This window comes from Dermacentor silvarum, chromosome 5, assembly GCF_013339745.2.
Source record: "Dermacentor silvarum isolate Dsil-2018 chromosome 5, BIME_Dsil_1.4, whole genome shotgun sequence".
NCBI classification, from domain to species: domain Eukaryota; kingdom Metazoa; phylum Arthropoda; class Arachnida; order Ixodida; family Ixodidae; genus Dermacentor; species Dermacentor silvarum.
This window is the reverse complement of record NC_051158.1, coordinates 31,274,772-31,295,289: the sequence shown is the minus strand read 5'-3', so window position 1 is coordinate 31,295,289 and position 20,518 is coordinate 31,274,772. Positions and strand designations below refer to the sequence as shown.

General features: G+C 45.1%; 1 protein-coding gene across 1 annotated transcript; it reads left to right on the top strand.

Moving 5' to 3' along the window:
* The first annotated feature begins 72 nt into the window (after nt 1–72).
* Nucleotides 73–16,339, top strand: LOC119453223 (ATP synthase mitochondrial F1 complex assembly factor 2-like). Its single transcript, XM_049667647.1, is given in 9 exon segments — nt 73–474; nt 727–774; nt 865–1,010; nt 2,304–2,390; nt 2,392–2,402; nt 4,594–4,674; nt 6,422–6,534; nt 12,225–12,340; nt 14,776–16,339. Coding segments are annotated over 9 exon segments (867 nt in total). The 5' UTR covers nt 73–383; the 3' UTR covers nt 14,950–16,339.
* The last annotated feature ends 4,179 nt before the right edge of the window (nt 16,340–20,518 follow it).

The window sequence follows — 20,518 nt, the reverse complement described above, 5'->3', positions numbered from 1 at the left end:
CGCCTCCCGATTGGTCGGTGGACGTGGAGACGCGATTACGTAAGCGCGCGCGTAGACGGTCGGGTGTGTGCCAGATTCTTGCCGTAAATAGGGGTACGCATTCTCGAATTTTCCAGCAAGTTGTCGCAAACGCTTATTGTCGGCCGCTGCTGTTTGTCAAAGTGGAGCTCCCGCGGCGAGAAAGTTGCGGAATTTTTTAGAATTACCGATCTATGAAATAAAATTGTGATGTGCCCGACTTATCGCCACGTGTGTAAATGAGAAAGTTGTCGGTGCTCTCCGCCTGAGGGTGATTTTTCTTCTTCAGGCGCGTGGGTGATCGGCGGCTGCTTTTGCCGGTTTTTAATTCAGCGTGGTTAGTTTCTGACTTGTGGGGAAAGAAAATGTTCGGGTATACGTGTAGAATAGGTCGTGCGCTATTAGTTGCTCGAGCCGTTGTGATCTCCGGTCGTCATTCGAAGAGGTTCTACCCAGGTAACCTACCATAATTCACGTTTTGCGATTCATACGACGGTCAACCTCGAATTCGCGAAGATGCGATGTGTAACAAAAAGTTTTGTCCTTTTGCCTCAAACTTGGGCAGCCAAACTGCTGTAAAAAATACGTTTTTCTGGTTAAATGCACACGTTTTCGTGGTTTTATCACTATCGTCAGCGCTGAGCAGGAGCGTTGCATTGTACAGCAACCGAGTGTAAATCACCTGGCATCATTTTTTTTTTAACACAGCCAAGAAGAAACGGTTTTACAAAGAAGTCAGCATAGTCAGATCTGGTGGTGAGTTTTTTTCACACGCGCACGTCAGTCATCCAACGTACTTTCATTTAGTGCGCAACAGATCAAGTTTCGCTTTTGACTGGTTTACAGATCAGTACGAGGTCTGCCTGGACCAGAGGAAGCTCAAGACGCCCATGGGAAAACTATTGCTCGTCCCCAACGAAGCGTTGGCTGTTGCTATCGCAACAGAATGGGACTGTCAGCAGACGGAAATCAAACCCGACGAAATGCACCTGGTTGGTCACTGAAGGCTGCTCACTTTTGTCATACATTGCACTTAGATTGCGTGCGTGCGTGCGTGCGTGTGCGTGCGTGTGTGTGCGTGTGTGTACATACATGCATGTAGGTAGGTTTGTATGAATGAATGAATGAAGAGGGAAAGGAGTTGAGGTCGGCCTGTAGGACTTGTCCCTAGCCTGTTTGTTACTCCACGCCGAGTAAAGGGAAGTTGATATGGCAGGGGATTATGCAATGGTACATAAACTTATGCACATTTATTTGAAAACGTGCCGTGTATACAGTGCTCCGTACTTTCTATATGTTATCGCCCTGGTGGAATTGTGACGTCATTGTGACTCAATGTTCGTATCGTCTTTTGTTGAAGTAATCTTTTGCGAAACAACACTTTGTCCAAATAGTACTGTACGTCCACTGTGCACCGAAGCAATGCAGCCACATAAAACATCCTTGTGCAAACCCATTTTGCACATTCACACCACACGCTCTAAAATATGAGTGATCCCATCTCACATAGAAAGTCGCATAGTGATCTTATGGGGCCTGGTTGACCTGCCTCATATATATATATTATATGCCTCTCACCTTAAAGGGCAGCAGTCCAGATGGCCTAAAGTATCCTAGTGTTCTTCGCTGCGCCGCGTACTGGGGACACACACAAAGTACATGATTTGCATGTAAATAATGTGACTGCAAGTATAACCCTAGGTAGGACTTTAGTTGGAAGTTTCTTCCAACAAAAGCCTTTCACATGCAAGAATGTACAGGGTCCTCAAAGTTAAACTATCAGTAGTTTTAATGAAAAGGCTATGCAAATGCTGCTTGTACTGCTGATTTATGCGTTTTTGCAGACACAATTTTCGTGAACAAATGGAAGCAGCAAGTACGTAATTAACAACAAAAAAAATATCGGTTAGCTTGTAAAATTTCGTAATTAGGGCTCATGTTTATACTAAAAACTTGAAGACAGTTGTATTCAAAGATAATTCCATTTTATTTGACACTTCTAAAGCATTTGTGTTCTGAGGTGATCATAATCAAATTTAATGCTCGGTATGTTAATTTCGCATGCAGAGGTGGGAGTTTTGATACAAAAATGGAACTCCTCCCGGTTCTCGGGAAAATGAAATCTCTACTCCTATGATAGTCCCTGTCTCGCATTCTCTGTACTGTACAAACTGCATTAACAAAAACATACTATACAAAGAAAAAAAAAATCTTTCAGTGATTGAACAGGCATCAAACTGTTATGCAGTCTTTTCTGACTATTTTGTTTCTATTTTGCTCCTTAGACTGGCCTTTGCAACACGGTCGTGGACAACCCTTCCAAAAAGACAAAGGAAGATATGGCATCCGACATACTGGAGTTCCTGGAATCAGGACACACTTTGGTTAGGTTTACTCTGCCACATGGCTTAATCTGGGTCTTTCTGGGCTGCTCTTTTCATGTACGTTTTGTACGCAAGTCGCTGCTTGGTACAGTATGCCGTTTAAAAAATTTTTGTGACTTGCTATCTTCTATCCATGCTTGTAAAACTGTACCTCTGCTATAGGGTTACCCATATCATTTAGGACACCAACTGTCCCAAAAGCCACAGCTGTGCCTCATGGTTACTGTATTTTGTTTTGCCAGCACTATGAAATCAAACTAGACGCGTGTATAGACCTTTAAAAGCCATGAAAAAAAAAATACAGCTGAAGGGCGTGTGCTTTATTAAAAAGCAATCGCTCCAATCCGCTATGCATGGGCATGGTGGTACCTAATTGTGTAGAATCTTGTAACAGCTGATTTGCTAGTGCAGATAAAATAGGTCAGCATAGTTCAGTCCCATGGACTCTTACTGTACCATCAGTATTTATTTCATCTGGGAAATGTAGAACAGCACTTTCATCATTGCAGCGCATAGTTGCTTCAGATGGTAATTTTTCTGCCCTGCCGTGCGTCCAATTTCGGTGTTCTTAGCCCAACTGAAAGGTATGGACGTGTTTTTTTTTTCTCCCGGTTATTGGCCGGGCATTTTCCTGGATTCAGGCAAATCGTTTGATTGTTTGCTTATTTATACTGCTCGTGCCAATGGAAGGCCATTACAGGAATGTGAAAATACGGATTGTTACAACTGGCAAAGATTTAACGTGCATCATTTCATAGATAACAGAGGGTTGCACTGAGGACACTTCACATATCAGATGTTTGACATAAATTAACGCAACACAAAACAGTTGGTGCAAGGACTGCTCAGTGCAATATAATAATTGACTCAGAACTGCTTTACCAGAGTAAACAAACAAGTCCAAGCCATTAAGGAATGTATTAACCCTGTAATGCCCAACGTATCATACATGTTACGCTGAGTTTGATGCCTCAAAATGCTGATTGAAGTGCGGGAAACCAAACACAAAGCCCATAGTTAAGTTTTTAATATGCTGCAGTGAAGTTTCAGCAGTGTACAGTGTAACAAACCATTTGCAAATAATTAATTAGTACAGTAATTAAGTTGTAACGGAAAAACATTTTTTTTTTCTACTAGTGTACTCTCCATGGCCAGAAATTAATGTTAACAATTTGTTCCAATTTTCCTTACTGTGGAACTGTGTTTGGGCATTACAGGGCTTCTACTAATGTACTCTCCATGGCCAGGAATAAATGTCAACAATTTGTTCCAATTTTCCTTACTGTGGAACTGTGTTTGGGCATTACAGGGTTTTAAGAGCAACTAACCAAAAAATCAGGAAGCATGTTCCGTCCCCTAATTCAAAAAAGCCTATTTAAGAATGTCATTTCGTGCTGATAGTGGTGCAGTATACATGATATTCTGGTGGTGCTTGAAGCGTTCATTTGGTAAAAGTTGTCAGACCCGTTAATTGTATAGAATCCTGTGTAAACAAGTACGCCATGTATACATGACTGCAAATTTTGCAAGGATGGAGCAGTGTCAACATCTCTCACTGTCTTGGGGAAACACAGCCCCTGCCATGTTTCGCCCCCATAAAGACAGCGCTACCATTTCAAAGCGGCAAAATTGACATTAACTGCCGGGCATCACTGCTAATGACATAAGTGTCTGATTTGCTTTAGATGAAACAGGGCATGCAGTGCACTCCAAACGTGGCATTAAATTGCATGCGCTGTGAAATGCCAGCCGAGTGTGAAACTTTAACACGAATAAGCCAGTGGTTTAGTTAGGAGAGTCATGTATACCGTGAGCTCTTATTTATAATACAGTCGGACCCGGATATATTGAATCTGAAGGGGATCACAAGAAAGCTTGATATATAGGTAATTCAATATATAAAATAAAAATTTCATACAAAAATTTTCAAGTGGATTTTATTGGTGTTTGTTATGCACAATAATTCATTATAGGTGGGTTCAATATCCGGGTGCGATTGTATGCATGGTTCGGTATGCGCCTACTCGCACTGTGCGTAATCGAGAATATGGTTAGTAGATTTCTGGTTACACTTCATACGTTGCTCTTTTCTTTTTCTTTTGTTATTTCCTCCTCGTGAGGTTGGCGTACAAGCTGCAAGCTCAGTGTTTATGTCCCTACTTTGTCTGATGACTGGTTGTGACATTTGCAGCTATCGAATGGAAGAGCCTGATGAGCTTGTCACCTTGCAGAAGGAGAAGTGGGATCCCTTATTGCGATGGTACGAAGAAAGGTGAGTTGGCACACTTTATGACTAACGGCTTATTAAAGGTGCATTAAGGAGGAGAATAAAAATGGGCTGGACTGCATACAACAGGCATTACCAAATCACAACTGGAAGCTTACCGCAGTCGTCGAAAAGAAAAGTCTACAATCATTGCATTCTACTGGTGCCAGCATATGGGCCAGAAACTTGGCGGAGGTTAACAAAGAAGCTCGTTAAGGACTGTGACATGGTATAAACAAGTTAAGGACTGTGCAGAGAGCGATGGAACGAAAAATGTTAGGTGGTAACATTAAGAGACGGGAAGAGAGCGGTGTGCGTCGCAGAGCAAACGGCAATAGCCGATATTCTAGTTGACATTAAGAGAAAGAAATGGAGCTGAATAGGCCATGTAATGCGTAGGGCAGATAACCGGCAGGCCATTAGAGTTGCAGAATGGGAAGCAAAGGTAAGGGAAGCGCAGTCGAGGACAGCAGTAAATTAAGTGGGGTGATGAAACGAGAAAATTTGCAGGTGCAAGTTAGAATTGGCTAGCGCAAGACAGCAGTAATTGGAGATCGCTGGGAGAGGCCGTGGTCCTTCAGTGGAAATAAAAATAGGCTGATGATTATGATGACGATGATGATGAAGGAGGAGCGTTAACCTGAGCTGCATCGGTAAATTACACTCCTGAAATAGCAAAATGGCCACTCTTGCTATAAGAGGAGGCCTAGTAAGCCAGAAAAAGCGCAAAAGCTAAACACGGGTGGCTACAATATCGCAACGTTTCTGCACCAGCTCACCCTGACATCGTGGTTTTCAACGGCATCCGTCTAGGTCTAATTGATTGTTCATTGGTAAAACAAGAACTACAGTGCGTTTAAAAGAAACAAAAGACTCAGTCTGCTAAGTTTCTTTATCTTTTCCTGCATCAAAACGGCCGAAAAACGATAAAATATACAGTTGGACCTCATTATAATGAAGTCGGATCTGACATGAGAATACCTTCGTTATATCCAGTGTCAATATAAGCATATATGTGCCACACACTAATATCGGCAAGAAGCGTCTTATATTTATGTAATTATATCCTATAATTTGTTACAACTGTGTTCATTATATAGAGATTTGACTGTACTTTGAGATTTGTGATGTGACGCTGATGTACTGGCACCGAGGTTGTAGCGCAAAACTTAAGTGGGGGAGGGGGGGGGTTTGGCCTTCCCTTGCTCTGGTAATACTAATCGACATTTTTTCATCTGAACTGATTTAGTGTTGTGTTTTCGTGTCCCATTTGGAACAATAAGTCACTTTAGGCTGCTAAACTGTTCTTTCAAATCTCTGTTTTCGTTCGATAGATGGGGAAAATGGCGATGATTACTGGAGTAAATGAACGCCGCACTTCCTTCAAATTCCACGCGTGGAAATCTTGGCCTGCTAATTTCTGGTTGCAAATGCGAGTAGGGAGAGGTGTATCTCTTAGCCTTCTTAGTGTAGCCTGCTATGTATGAAACAGAGTATAGTGAGGGAACTTCAAGTTATTGTCGCCACCGTTCTTTCAGTTTGTGTCTTCACTTGCTTACCAAGCTTCCGTTCAAGGTAAGAGTAACTGTCTTGCTAATTGCGTGAATCTAATTTACTAAAAAAAAAAAAAACACAGCTTAACTTGATGTTTCTCTTCAATGTACCTTTAAATTGTGGACACCAATTGTTCTATATTGTATCTACAGCTTTGTGTGTTACTGGCAACTCTTTCCAACGTTTCCCTTTCTCCCAGGTTCGGTGTGAAGCTGGAGGCAAAGAGCGACCTGATGGTGTCAACGCTCCCCCAAGAAGTGTGTGATGTTGCCTTCAAGCACCTGACATCATATTCATTGTGGGGGCTAACAGGTAAGAGATAAAGGAGGGCTTCCCCCCGCCCTTTGTTTTAAAAAATATTGCTTGATGGGACTTAACAAGGAACTTTGTTGCTTATTGGAAAAAAAAAAAAAACCACAAGAAAGTTTTGTTATAGATGTTCGTTCACAAAATAGCCCAGGACGGTAGCATTCAACCAGATGTCACGCTGAATTTTACTATGCTTCTGCTGCTGCAAAGTTGCCAGTCATGTTGGTCCTTGGTAAACTGAATGACAAAAACTGCTTGAAGCTGATCGATTTACTTGTATTTCTCTTATGGATGTTTGTTTTTCAACCGTGACTAACTGGCTTAGCTCTTTTTCGAAGACTAGAAACAGCACACAAAAGATGGACGGTGAAAGACACACCGCTGGCGCCGACTTGCAACTGAAATTTTATTAGGAAAAAGTGTCATGTATATATGAAAGAACAACTCACATGTGCCGGGCAATTAGAAAAAAAAAATTCATCGGCCATTCCACTCTGTGAAGTGGTTGACCAGCGATATGGTGGTTGGTAGAGCTCTTACTCCCTATTTAGTAATTACACGATATGTAATTAGACTCATTTTATGTAACTATGCGATTACCATGTATATCGTTTGTGCAAATACAGAGAGGTTTCATCTGCTATTCCACTCTGTGAAGTGGATGACCACCTTCACAGAGGCGATCACATACTCGGCAGCTTGATCTGAAGTTGCGATCGAGAAAGTCTCTTTGGAACCTTGCCTAGGTGCCGCCGAATCCTGGCAGCGTGCCCTCGTTGCACCAATGTTGTCTTTGTGGCATTCTCAGCGTCGCGGTATGTGTCATCGGCTCTTGCTCGTCGCTTACGTACTACAATGCGGGCATGCTCTTATTCTCGGGCCACCACGGTGTCGACGGTCTCTCTCCCGCCGCTGCTCTCGCTGTCGCTCCTCGTAGATACGCTGCTCTTCAGGCATACTGATCACTCTTGGCCTTCCCATAGCAACGGTGGAGCGAAATGGTACCAAAAATTACTCGTGGACGCTTTGCCAGGCGCACTCTACGTCACTATGTCGCACATTCACAGAGACACATCGTTTTAGATACAGGTGGCTGTTAAACTGAGCTCCAACGCGAGCGGCGATATGCGTTTGCTTTTGTTGTTGGCTCTTTCACTCTCGCGTTTTAGGGGAGAGTGTTTCTGCGCAGATGCCATAAAATCCCGGATCATAGCCATAGACAGCTTCGCTGTAAAAACAACAAGTAAACGAAGTGTGGGCCATTAATCATCCATCGAGGTACAGAGCCTCAGATTTACATTCTACTGATACTCGTGTCTGCATTTTTTCTTTATATGGTATGCCAGTATATATGGCCAGTCGCGCATTGCTGCTTTTACTGCTGTAATCTTCCAAAAATGTACTAACTCGTCCGCGCTTGGTTCTCCTACTGCGGCTCAACCTTTGTGATGAAGGGTTAGTGGGCAAGAGTTGATTATGGTCACCTATATCAAAGTGTCCCTCCCCTCCCCCCCCAAAAAAATGATCATAATAAAAACATTCTATATGTGTCACGCATTGTGGCAATCGATGCTATGCAAAGAGCTTTTTTCAGCTGACTGGTTATCCAGCATTGTTTGGGTTTCTGCAAAATCTTATCAGATGTGCCAACGTGCTTGTGTGGCTATAGTAGTGAGACGATGGAGAAGACAGCAGTAATAGAACAGGAACAGGAAGACCAATTTTTTTTTTTTAATCCAGCAAAGAAAAGTTACAACCTGTTACATTATGACCTGGGCCGATCCCGAAAGCAGTAAAGCGTCCCACGGCGCCTACGTAGCGTTAGCTGCTACTAGGAAAGTTGGGGAATCCTGAAAGGGGGGGGGGGGGGGGGGGGTGGTACAGTCTAACACAGCGTCTCAAAGTGCTAGCTCTGACAATGAAAGGGCTTTTGCTGTTGCTCGTGCATTGCATCTAAAGATAAATCACCGTTGATAAAGTGCGTGTACATCCCTGGAAAGGTTCAGGGCAAACTTTAAAAAGAAAGCGTGCAACAATCCCTGCTTCTTGCCTTCTCACCTTGTTTGTCATGCCAGCGGGATTTTTTACAAACCTTTAAGGGTTCACAGGTTGGCGGGTATGCCGCTGCGTCTAGTCCTCTGCCACTGTCTACCATAGGTCGGCAGTGTGGGAGAACACTCACTCACACTCACTCACCATAATTTTTTCCAGGCCCCGCACTCACTCACGTTCACACTCACCTCCACTCACACTCACAGCACTCACTCGCACTCGCACTCATCTACACTCACACTCACAGACACTCACTCACACTCGCATTCATCTCCACTCACACTCACAGGCACTCACTCGCACTCGCACTCACCTGCACTCACACTCGGCTGCACTCACAATGACTGGTACTCACTCGCACTCGCATTCACCTGCACTCACACTCACTCGCACTCACACTCACTGGCACTCACTCGCACTCACACTCACTGGCACTCACTTGCACTCACCTGCACTCACACTCACCTGCACTCACACTCACTGGCACTCACTCGCATTCACTTACACTCGCATTCACTTACACTCACATTCACTGGCACTCACTCGCACTCGCCTGCACTCACACTCACTGGCACTCAGTCGCACTCGCACTCACCTGCACTCACAATCACTGGCACTCACTCGCACTCACCTGCACTCCCACTCACTGGCACTCGCTCACACTCACACTAACATTCACTGGCACTCACTCGCACTCACCTCCACTCACATTCACTGGCACTCACTCGCACTCACCCCTTTCAAAGGAGTGCGAGTGTGAGTGAGTGCACTCATGAGTCACTGTGCCAATCTATACCGCTCACAATTCGTGTATATTCATAACGAAGCTTCCAATTTAGCACCTGTAGCATCGGGAGTGCGCCAAGGCAGTGTTTTGGACCCAGGTTTATTTTTAATATACATAAAAGAGTTGCCTTCCAGATTACATGGTAACATCCGTCTATTCACTGACTATTGTATTTCGTACCGCGAAATTAATCACAGTGATAATCACCATATACAAAATTCTGCCTTTTCTTTGGTGTCAGGAGTGACAGATGATCTAAATGGCGAAAAATCTGTAACGGTAACAGTAAGAAAGAAGCAGATATCTGAGTTTACTTACATTATTAATGACACACCTCTCACTTGTGCATTTCAGCGTAAATATTTAGGTGCCACTTTAACATACGCTCTCCGATGGGAAAGCCATGTTAACAAAATAACCTCAAGTGGAAATCAATGTACATGCTGAGCACTAAACCGACTCTTCTTTCTGAGAAGACACCTTTGTCTTTCGCCCCCAGATAAAATTTGCTGGCCTACAAAATGCTTGTTCGAACAGTGCTGGAGCACGCCAATATTGTTTGGTTTCCGTACACAAAATAACTCATTGCAAGAATGGAATGGGTGCAGAGGAAGGCAATAAGGTTATGTTTTAATAAACACAAATTAACGGATTCATTGACTAAATTATTAAAGAGAGCTGGTTTATTAACACTGCAAAGTAGAGCAAAACTAGCACGACTAAAGTTTTCGTTTCAATTTATTCATGGAGACATAAACATTGCCGTCAGCCCCAAACTCTCTCTGTCCATCTCTCTGTCATTGACATTAGACGTGTGCATGCTTGCCGCCCATGCTCGCTAAGCTCCCCTTCGGTCGGATTGAACCAAGAGAGCGGGGAATAGAGGGAGAGATTGACTGTTCGCATAGTCAACCACTGAACGCCGAAACAAACACTAAAGGGAGAACAAAGCGGTATCTATCATTGCATCTTCGCTTTTTCTCCATGTATGCGAGCGTGCGTGTCTGTTACTCTGTGCTAACTTGGCTAGTCCCTCTTCCGCTCTGCCTGTTTATATAAGGAGCCTGTACGTGTACGTTTAAGAGGGAAGCAGGAAAAAAATAAGGAGCCATTCCACCCTCTGAAGGCGGATGACCAGCGAAGCTGTAGCAAATCACACGGTATTAAACGTCTTCACTCAGTGGAAGTCATGGCAAAATTCGCCGGTCATGATTTGGATATGTCTGCCATCAGCGCTCCAGCCCATACACATTCCCTGGTGTATTAAAGAAAATGTCGCAGTTTTGCCCGAAAGGCGAAGCTTTGATTGCGATAGCAAATTAGTAGAGAGCTATACGAAGCAAGGATAGTAGTTTAATGGGCCGTATAAACTTGTAAACATTCGCCTACTAACTAAATAGACAAGCACGGTGTCACGCGCGAACAGGTAAACATGAACGCATCTCGCTAGATGACTGCGGAAACTCGCTGTCAGAACGCTGGAGTAAGCAGGCGCAGCTATAGCAGCGAGCGAATTGACCTTTGTACCGCCTCTCACTTCAAAGTGAACTATAAACGTCGAAAACACCGCGCATACGAAGTTACCGGCTCTAGTTTAACATTGTTCACGTCGCAAATCGCTTTGAAGAAGAGGCGTGCGCGCGCGCCCTTTTTCCACGTCGCAGATCGCTTTCGAGATACGACACCCACGTGGCCGTGAGATACGACACCCCCCCCCCCCCCCTCAATGCCTGACACGCGACAGAAGCAGCGCGCTTCCGCCCCGCCTTTTCCCTCGCGCGCGCGAGATTGAGCAGCAAGTGTCGGCTGACCCTCGCAAGCTTGCACTTGCACACGCAGCGTACCGCCGGCACGCTGCGATGATTTTACCGTGTTTGGACTTGGTATGGAACCTCACGACGACGTCCATCACCACGGCAGAAGTTCGCTTGGAGTGTCCATATAATTGCTGTCGCAATATAATATATCCGCTCATCTCATTATACATTGTCTCACTCATGCCTGATCCTTGGATTATTACGACCTTAGTGAATGGTTTCTATCTTGGCGTGCACAATCTGCTAATGCGATAAATCATCACCGCGAGTGAGCTTGTACAAACAACGTGCCTCCATTTTTCCGGGAGCAAGGTGAACCGATATCACCTCTGCTTATCGTTCAAGCACTCACCACGTTCACACTCACTTCCACTCACAACCACTCACTCATGTTCACACTCACCTGCACTCACACTCACGTTCACACTCACCTCTACACACCCAGAAGCACTCACCCCGTTCACACTCACAGCACTCAGTCACGTTCACACTCACAGGCACTCACCACGTTCACACTCACTTCCACTCACACTCATTGGCTCTCACCTCCACTCACACTCACTGGCACTCACCTCCACTCACTCACACTCACTGGCACTCACTCACACTCACCGGCACTCACTCGCACTGGCACTCACTCTCACTCCCACTCCCTGGCACTCACGCGCACTCGCACTCACTTCCACTCACAGTCACTGGCACTCACTTCCACTCACTCGCACTCTCCTCCACTCACACTCACTGACACTCACTTGCACTCACACTCACTGGCACTCACTCTCACTCACCTCCACTCACAGGCACTCACTCGCACTCACTTCCACTCGCACTCACTCACTTGTACTCGCACTCACTGGCACTCACTCACTCGTACTCGCACTCACCTCCACTCACACTCACTGGCACTCACTCGCACTCACGCCTTTGAAATGAGTGCGAGTGAGTGTGAGTGAGTGCACTCATGAGTGAGTGCGCCGACCTATGCTGTCTACCGACCGTGCTGTAGACACACCCGGGCTTTGCTTGCAATCTTTCAGGCATTCAATACGGTGCGGAAAGCCTCAAGTCTTTGATCCTTTTCCAAGCTGCCTTGGCGCAGCACCTCAGTGTGGAACAAGCTGTCATGCTGGGAAGGCTGGAGAGCGAGTTTCAGGTGCGTTCTTCCTTCTTGGTTACTTGTTTGTTTTGTGGGCTGTTTGCTGCAATGTGCGTGCTTCAAGTTGCAACGGAAGGCTGCCTAGGTTACCTGCATACTATCGGCGTCAAATGAAATGCAAGCAGCTGAGCATGTGCCCAAAGCGTAACTGAAGGTACAGCACGTGCCGTCGGCCATTCATTACCAGAGGCAGGTGTGCATGTTCGGTTTGCCTGCAGGGTGCAAGCATGCGTGCCTTACTGTGGTAGCTTTAACGCGATGGCGTTAAGGGCCTCGGCCCCGTGTTGCAGAAAATCCGGTGTCAACATTGTCGCCGGCGATGGCGTCCTGTGAGCGAAAATTGCCATATATATTCTATACAGCACTTAAGTTCTTCTTCTATCACTAAAGTTGCTCATACTTTGTCTTACATTCTTTACAAAGTTATTCCTCGGAATTTTGAGAATGAAAGCCCACAAAAAAATGTCATGAAACAAAACACTGACAGCGCAGGTCTTTTATGTTAAATCTTCTCAGACTGAAATATTAAAAGTGCGACACAATAACAGAAGATCGGCCCACACAAGAGGCCGCGCTTCTACCAGAGAGCTTGCGTTCGTGCATAGCGTTTGCTGTCAGTGTTTCATAGTAAACATTACAGTTACACAAGCTGCAGTTGCCGGGAAGCGTGAGTAGCAGTCAGGGATCTTTGCATACTAACGTGTTCCACACTTAAAGGCAAAGCTTAAGCGTCCTCCAAATTTGCTTCTGTTTTGTTTGATTTTCGTTTCCTTGCTTTCGAATCAAAGAAAACAGAAGCAAAACTATCGCAGCAGGGCAGGCAGCCATGTGCCGTGCGGGCAAACCGGAAGTGCATTCCTGTCTCTGGTGATGACTGGCCGATGGCATGTACTGTACCTTCAGTTATGCTGTGTGTGCGTGCTCTGCTTTTAGCATTTAATTTCACGATGGCAGCACAAACACAATGCTATAGGGCATGCATCAGGAGGTCTTCACTTGGGGACCTTCTCTTCTCCAAAACATTATTGCACACCTGCTTTTGTACAGTACAGTTCACTAAAGGAAACACTAGTTTAGTATCCAATTTTACATAACTTCAATATGCCTTTGTGCCATTAAGAAACATGGCACCACATGTGATGCCGTTCGGTTGGCATCAGTTAATGAAAGATCCCTGCAGACATTCATTTGTCTAATCTGTAGAGCACTCAATGCCGGTACTCTAATTAGGTGTTCCGTTTAAGAGTGGGCCATTCGGTATACCTGAATTCAAATACTGCTATTGTAGCTTAATCCAAAGTGCCAATCTGTATTTTTTTCTTCCACAGTTATAAACAACCCGTACAAGAGAAAGTAGTGAGATCTAATCATGATTGGTACAAGTATACTTGAAGTCTACTGCCGGATGGTTCTCCCAGATGTCACTACTTACCCTGCCTCACAAACCCCACACTGTGCATTAGCAGTTGAGCAAGCGGCCTACTGCTCTAACTGAATGTCATCGCAGTCATTTAGGCAAGCATGTATATAGATAATGGTGGGAAATGCATTGGCAGTCCCAGGTACCATTGTAGACAGTGAATCGAACGCACTAATGTTTAAAACATCAATCTCTGAGATTTCCAGATAAAGGGCATGCACACTACCAACTCGCACCCCTACAAAAACATTTGAAATAATCAATGTTGACGTGCGAGCGCTCTAAAATAGGAACAACTAAATGAGCGAGGGGGTTCATTTTTTTCCGTTCCCATCCTTGAAGTACCGATATCGAATACATAGCCCAAGCATTTATGCCCCTGTGGACACTGCGTAGATATCTGGGAAATATTCCTGCTTAATACTTGTATTATAGCAATGCTCATATTCCACCAATCTTATGTTATAATCAAAAGGTTAAAGGGTTTGCTTTGTCTATTGCATTCTAGCGCGGAGCTTTCCATTTACCATGCTCTTGGTAGTACTTGGCTGTGCTTGCGAAGCTGCCTTCTTGTTAAACATGCATTTTGTTTGATTTTATAATATTTAGGAGCTGGTGACAGAACAGCTCCTGGATACTAGTTGCTGTTATTTCAGTGCCTATAGTATTGCTATTTTTGTCGTTGGTTGAAATTCATAAAGCTTTGAAGTAAAGCTTCGCAGAACTCGATGCATTGAAAGAAGTCTTATCCAAAAAGTATTTGATTCGTAGTCAAATTGGTTTTAAAATGTTTAACTGTTTGCACACACCTAAACATTTGTAAAGGCCAGTTTGCCAACACAGCTTCCGTGAAACTAAGGCATAAGTTTGGGTTCGTTGGTCGTTCTCTTTTCTTGAATTCCCTTGCATAACGTGACATTTCTCATAGTTCTGTGAAGCATGGTGGCAGTGTTAATTCGTGCCCACTTTTTTCTTTCTAATATAAATTTTCACTTTGCCATGTACACTGCAGACGAGTCGCTGGGGCAGCATTGAGTGGGCCCACGACCTTGACCGAGAGCAAGTTCTCAGCCGAGTGGCAGCGGCAGTGCTCTTTGTGCAGCTCACGTCGGAGTCGTCCAGCATCGTTTTCAAGTCGAGCACAGCAAATCAAGCTCAACAGTCATCCGCAGGCGTGCAGAGGTGAACGGCCAACAACACAATAGGTTCTTCTTCGCTGACTTCGAGTGATTTCTTCATAGTGGCGTGTGAACTTGTTGAGTAGATGTGCGTGCCGTCTGTTGCGAAAGTTCCCGAGCCAAAGTGTTCGCAACCAGTTTGGACATTTTTGCCGTGCGTAGGCGTCGCGATCGGCGGTTGATTGATTGGCTGATGGCATGTCTCAGAGAAACACTCGGGCAAAAAAAAAGATGCTGTAGGCTTCAGATTAACCTTGAACCTCCCAAAGGTCCTCAGCGTGTATCCAGAGCAGTGTGCACAAGCGTTCTTGCATCCTGAACAAACCAGTATGTTGCTGGGAATCGGACCCACAACCTTTTTTTAGTAGCCGAACATTGTAGCCCTTGCGGCGGGTGTGCTTTAAAGTAATGTCCTGGTTAGTGCATGTACTGTATTACTATTAGCATTAATTCAAAGGTGACAAGGTTGAAAATGACTATAGAATACATTCTTGCATTTCCAAGTTTGCCTGCATTTGTAACAGAGGCTTAACTCGGGCTCCAAAGTGTGCATTTGGAACTGTACTACTCTCCATGCGTAGCAGCCAGCGCAGTGAAAGCTACCTTGTGTGTGATCATGGAAGTCTTGCTCTATATTTTTCGCAGTGCGATGCTTTAAACGAAATAACTAATTCATACATTACAGATACATTTTGCCAATATAAGGTTACGCCAAGGCAGGTGCTATTTGTGCAGCTTTGTTCTCTCAGTATGCGACTGCTATGTTCGGTCGCAAGTGCAAGCCCTAGGCTGTGGCCGCGGGTCGCAGAAACATGTCACTCTGCTTGCTTAGGGTTAAGTAGTATCTGCGACGCCTTCCAGGTAACAATTAAGGCATAATTTACTACATAAAAGTGTGGCACTTGTTATACCGAAGCGTATGATGCATACCTATCTTTATCTGTCATGTGACACGCTGTTTCTTGGTCAAGAAATTGAGCAGTGAGACAAGTCTAGCCTTCGTAGCATTCATTGTCTGCTATGTATGAGACTAAGTGCATGCAGCATGCTTAGCAACCAGCTGCAAAGTGATTGCATGTCTCACTCCTCTGGAACTAAGTGCGACAGTGTCATGATCAGTTTTTACTCTTGCTTTCAATTTATTCTGATGTTGTGCGATTCTATAGCCCTAGGGACATCTCTACTCTAAAATCGCGCAAGCAACAGCTACGCAGCTACATGGCAATGTGTTACAAGCTTGGCAGCAAGTGATTCGGCCTGGGAACTTTTGCGACTGCATGTTGTCTTGCAAACCTTGATTCAGCTTGTGAGAAGAAACAAAGGATGTATGAATGGCTGTTGAAGCCACATGATGTAGTCACTTTGGTGACCCCGAGAACAATGAAAGATTGCGACAGATGCGGCAGCTCGAATCTCTTCTTTGGAACGTTCACTGGTAGTTGTGACTGATTGATGAAGTTATACAAAAAAAGAAACATCCAGCATGAAAATACCTTCGTTATATATGTTCCATAGTTGTTATAAGCACATATTCATTACATGCCGATAGGTTTGTTAGATTTGCCTGCACCATCTGAACCAGTTGGTGAGGTGCTGCACCCTGCCATTAGTTTCAGCAGCGCAGCAGTGGCACCCTCTGAACTACATCGTTTGGTTCAAGAGGTGCAGGGCTAGTTCCCAATTTTTCTGCACCCTCCCTATTGACGGTGACAATGTTCTGCTACTAAAAAAAGGTTGTGGGTCCGATTCCCAGCAACATGCTGGTTTGTTCAGGATGCAAGAATGCTTGTGGAGCCAGAAATCGGACAAAGAATTGATAACTCAATAAGATCATTGCAAACCCCATCACAAACATCACAAAGCTGCGACGAGCCCGATGCTATTTCGGATTAAACAACATATATATCTGTCAGTCTGTCAGCCCTGGTGGTTTTGTTGCAATTTTATTGTCCTGCAAGATCAAGAGCAAGGTTAAAGAAAAGAAATTGTCTGCATGCTGGCCTTCTTGAAATTGTCTGCAAGTTCAGTCCAAGATATATGTTCCTTCTGTGTTGATAGAAGAGTGGAGGATTGTTCGAGAGTACAAGGGGTTAGCAGTTAAATTGAAAGGGGTCAAGACACGGTCGTCCAACTATTCTCCATTTATTATTGTAATTCAGGGTAGTGCGCTAATGTGGCTATGTATAGTTGGGAGCAAAGTCTAGCGACCACGTGCAATGACAAAAGTTTAAAATTTATTCTAGCACCGCCCTGCAATGCGAAATTGCCTCAATGCATTACACTGCTGTACATAGGCTCTACTGCTCGATTTCAGCCTGCATGCCTAGGCTACAAAGAAAAAAAAAAAAAAAACATTTCTCACGGAATCTGTGGTCTTCAGATTTCTGCTTGGGACAGTACAGAAAAAGTGGGCTCGCAATGTGCACTTTAACCTGAAATTTCACTTTGAAACCACTGCCTCCAAGCCCCTCCCACAAATGGCGACCACCATTTTGGCATGGCTTATGTGATGTCAAGAAGTGTGGGGCCAGTATTGGGTTTTCCGCTCTGAAACACTTAGAAACCATTTGCGCACCGTGCTAAGAAAGGTGCATGCCCACTGCTGTGCGAGTGCTTCACCAGAAACCATTGACCGCCGAGAAGTACGTGTGAAACAGAAACCACACATATACTGTGCACATAGGTGCCGTCCAAAACACGGTGACCATAGGTATGTTTGATGCACCTGCACCACTGTGAGCCAGTTCATGGCAGGGCACGAGATGTTCAAAAATTGTGCAGCTCTATTTCAGTTGTACAAGCACAATGCAACGTCGAAAACAAATTCCGAGGTTCCAATGTGGTGCAGGCCTTATGCGTTGTCTGCCTAATGTGTGCTGTCTACTTAAGTTTGAGAGAGGTCCCTAAACACAGGTATGGTCGGTTTTTGAGGTGTAAACAACACACCCTACATTGTGAACACAGCCAGACGCATGTAAGCAAAGTTTCAATGGCACCTGCGCTTGCGTGTTGGCGTCGTCTGTTGCACTCCCGCTTGGCACCTGCACGTCTGCAGCAAGTCGACACCGTCAGTAAGGAGCGTGCACAAAAACTATGAAGCAGCCCTGCACCTTTTGAAACAAACGGCGTGGTTCAAAGGACACCATTGCTGCACCGACGAAATGAATGTCTTGTTTTGGGGTGACCTAGAAGAAGTGGAGCCAGAAATCGGACAAAGAATTGATAACTCAATAAGATCATGGCAAACCCCATCACAAACATCACAAAGCCGCAACGAGCCTGGTTCAAAATCAGTCCGCCCGATCCGCTGGAGCCACACTTGTCGCTGGGCTGCATTATCTGGTCCCCGCAGAATTGAAGAGGTTCTTTCCGCTAGTGTGCCTATTTTTGCTACCACTAGCACAGCAGGTCGGGATCCCGAAACGTGCACAGCCACCGTGCTAACAGATTCAGACAGGTTCAACAAAACTAAGGAAGACGCCATGCCCTGATCAAGGGGGAAAAAAAATAACTGACGGACACTCAAGGTGGCGCTTTCTCGACTTTCTGAAAACATAGTGCGTAATGTTTGAAACTGTGCGATTTCTCAGCGCCGCCGTACTTACCCGGATGTCCATTTCCAGTGCAGTGGTGCTGCCTTCAGTAGCATCAACGCTGAGCGTGTCTGCACGCAAACGCATTCACGTCCGGCCCTGCTTGTTTGCTGGGATGGTTTTTCTCAGTACAAGCGCTTACTTGACTTAAATCTTCTATCACGCACTTCCATGACACGGTGTACCTCTAAAATAGTGAACAAGTCGTAACCGCACTGTCGGCAGAAACTTCAGTTTAAAGAGCCTAAAAAATACCTTTCTTTTTAACGGGTTTTATGTCATGCATCTAAAGACAATGCAAGTACTTCTGCTTATTGACTGATTGAATACCGTATATTCTTACACTTTCAGGCACGACGCAAATCACACCCCTTGTTTCTACGTACATTCCATTGCCGTACTCGACGTTACCTTTTTGCATTTTTCCTTCTCTTGAACCTCTCCCGATACACCTCTGCGAACCACACCGCCCTGCTGTGCCCTAGCGGGATCATTGCACAAGCCCATCTATCCGGCCAAGCACCACTCTCGACGAGCTTTGCACCTAAACTAACTTCGTTTACAATCTACAGAACGCACGTGAGAGGAGGTGCCTGCACATGTACATGAATGGCGCTACTTTAGTTTTTTTTCCAGGGGCTTTACTGGGGTGTGGATTTGCACACCACCTATCGACCATGTAGAATGCACTTTATTTATTCACCTGTTAGTGTTCAACAGCAATATAAAAAAAAATTATATACTGCATTGATTGTGCTCAAGTTTTGTCAGCTTACTGTGGGATTGACACGCAATGCATCATTCAAGCTAGAAAATTTGGTGTCGCGGCCAGAAACATCTAGAATTCTAGATTATCGTGGCAAGAACAGGAGAGCCATCGAAACTACATTCCACAGCTCAGCGTTTTTGGAGCAAGGTGTGCCCCCACAATATGTAAATGGCTTCAAAGAGCACTTTGCACAACTTACGTACCGCTGAGACAGGAATGCACGTGCACGCACCGCCAGACACTGAACAAGCCAGGTAGAGGTACGACTGATGAAAATAAAAGCTTTCCCCCAGCTTATTTGTAGTGTGGTGCACTCTTGATGGGAACACCTAAAGCCCAGACCACACGTACGCTTGCGGACGCGCGCAAGCTCGCGTTTACGCGCCTTGCGCCTAGCGAGGAATGGCGGTTTGCATCCACAAATACGCGCGCCCACTGGCCTCACTCGTTGACGCCTTGGCAGACGCCACTTCGTACTTTGTTATTGACAGTGTTTCGAAATGCTTCGATATCTATAAATGTAATTGTTATATCTTTAGAGCTGTTAGATCAGCACAAAAAGTGAAGAAGCAGCACTTTCTTGCATGGTATAAATCTGCTTAACTGATGAGAGTTGAATGTACTGCGCCGTCGCTGCGTAGCCAGGCGCACCGACGCGAGGCAGCTCAAGCACGCAATATCAGAGAGGAGCTGATCACCGAGATCGCACCGCGTTTCGATGCGTGGGCGCGCAGACGCGAGCTTGCGCGTGTCCGCAAGCGTACATGTGGTCTGGCCTTAATTGGTACTGAAACTGAACATGTCAGCTTCACGAAAAAAAAAGAAAAAAAGTGCTTGATGTAATGCATTGGGTGCATCTGTAGTGGCAAAAAATTGTTGCCAAGGCCTTTATGGAAGAGCTGAACTGTAATCTGTTCACAATGCTAATGTGGAGTTCCCTTTAATAGTCACCCACAATGTTCATGTCTGAGGGCGCCACTTTCCAACCACATAAGTAGAAGTGCCAACAGCCCATAGAAAATAGCTTGTACTGCACACCCAATGCACGGTACCTGGGTGTTCTTACATTTCATCCCCACCAAAATGTGGCCGCCGTGGCCGAGATTTGATCCCGTGCCCTTGGGCTAAGTAGCGTAATGCCACACGCCACCATGGCGGATAGCTACTTGCATCTTGAAAGCAATGCTAGGCAATTAAGCAAGACATACACAGCCG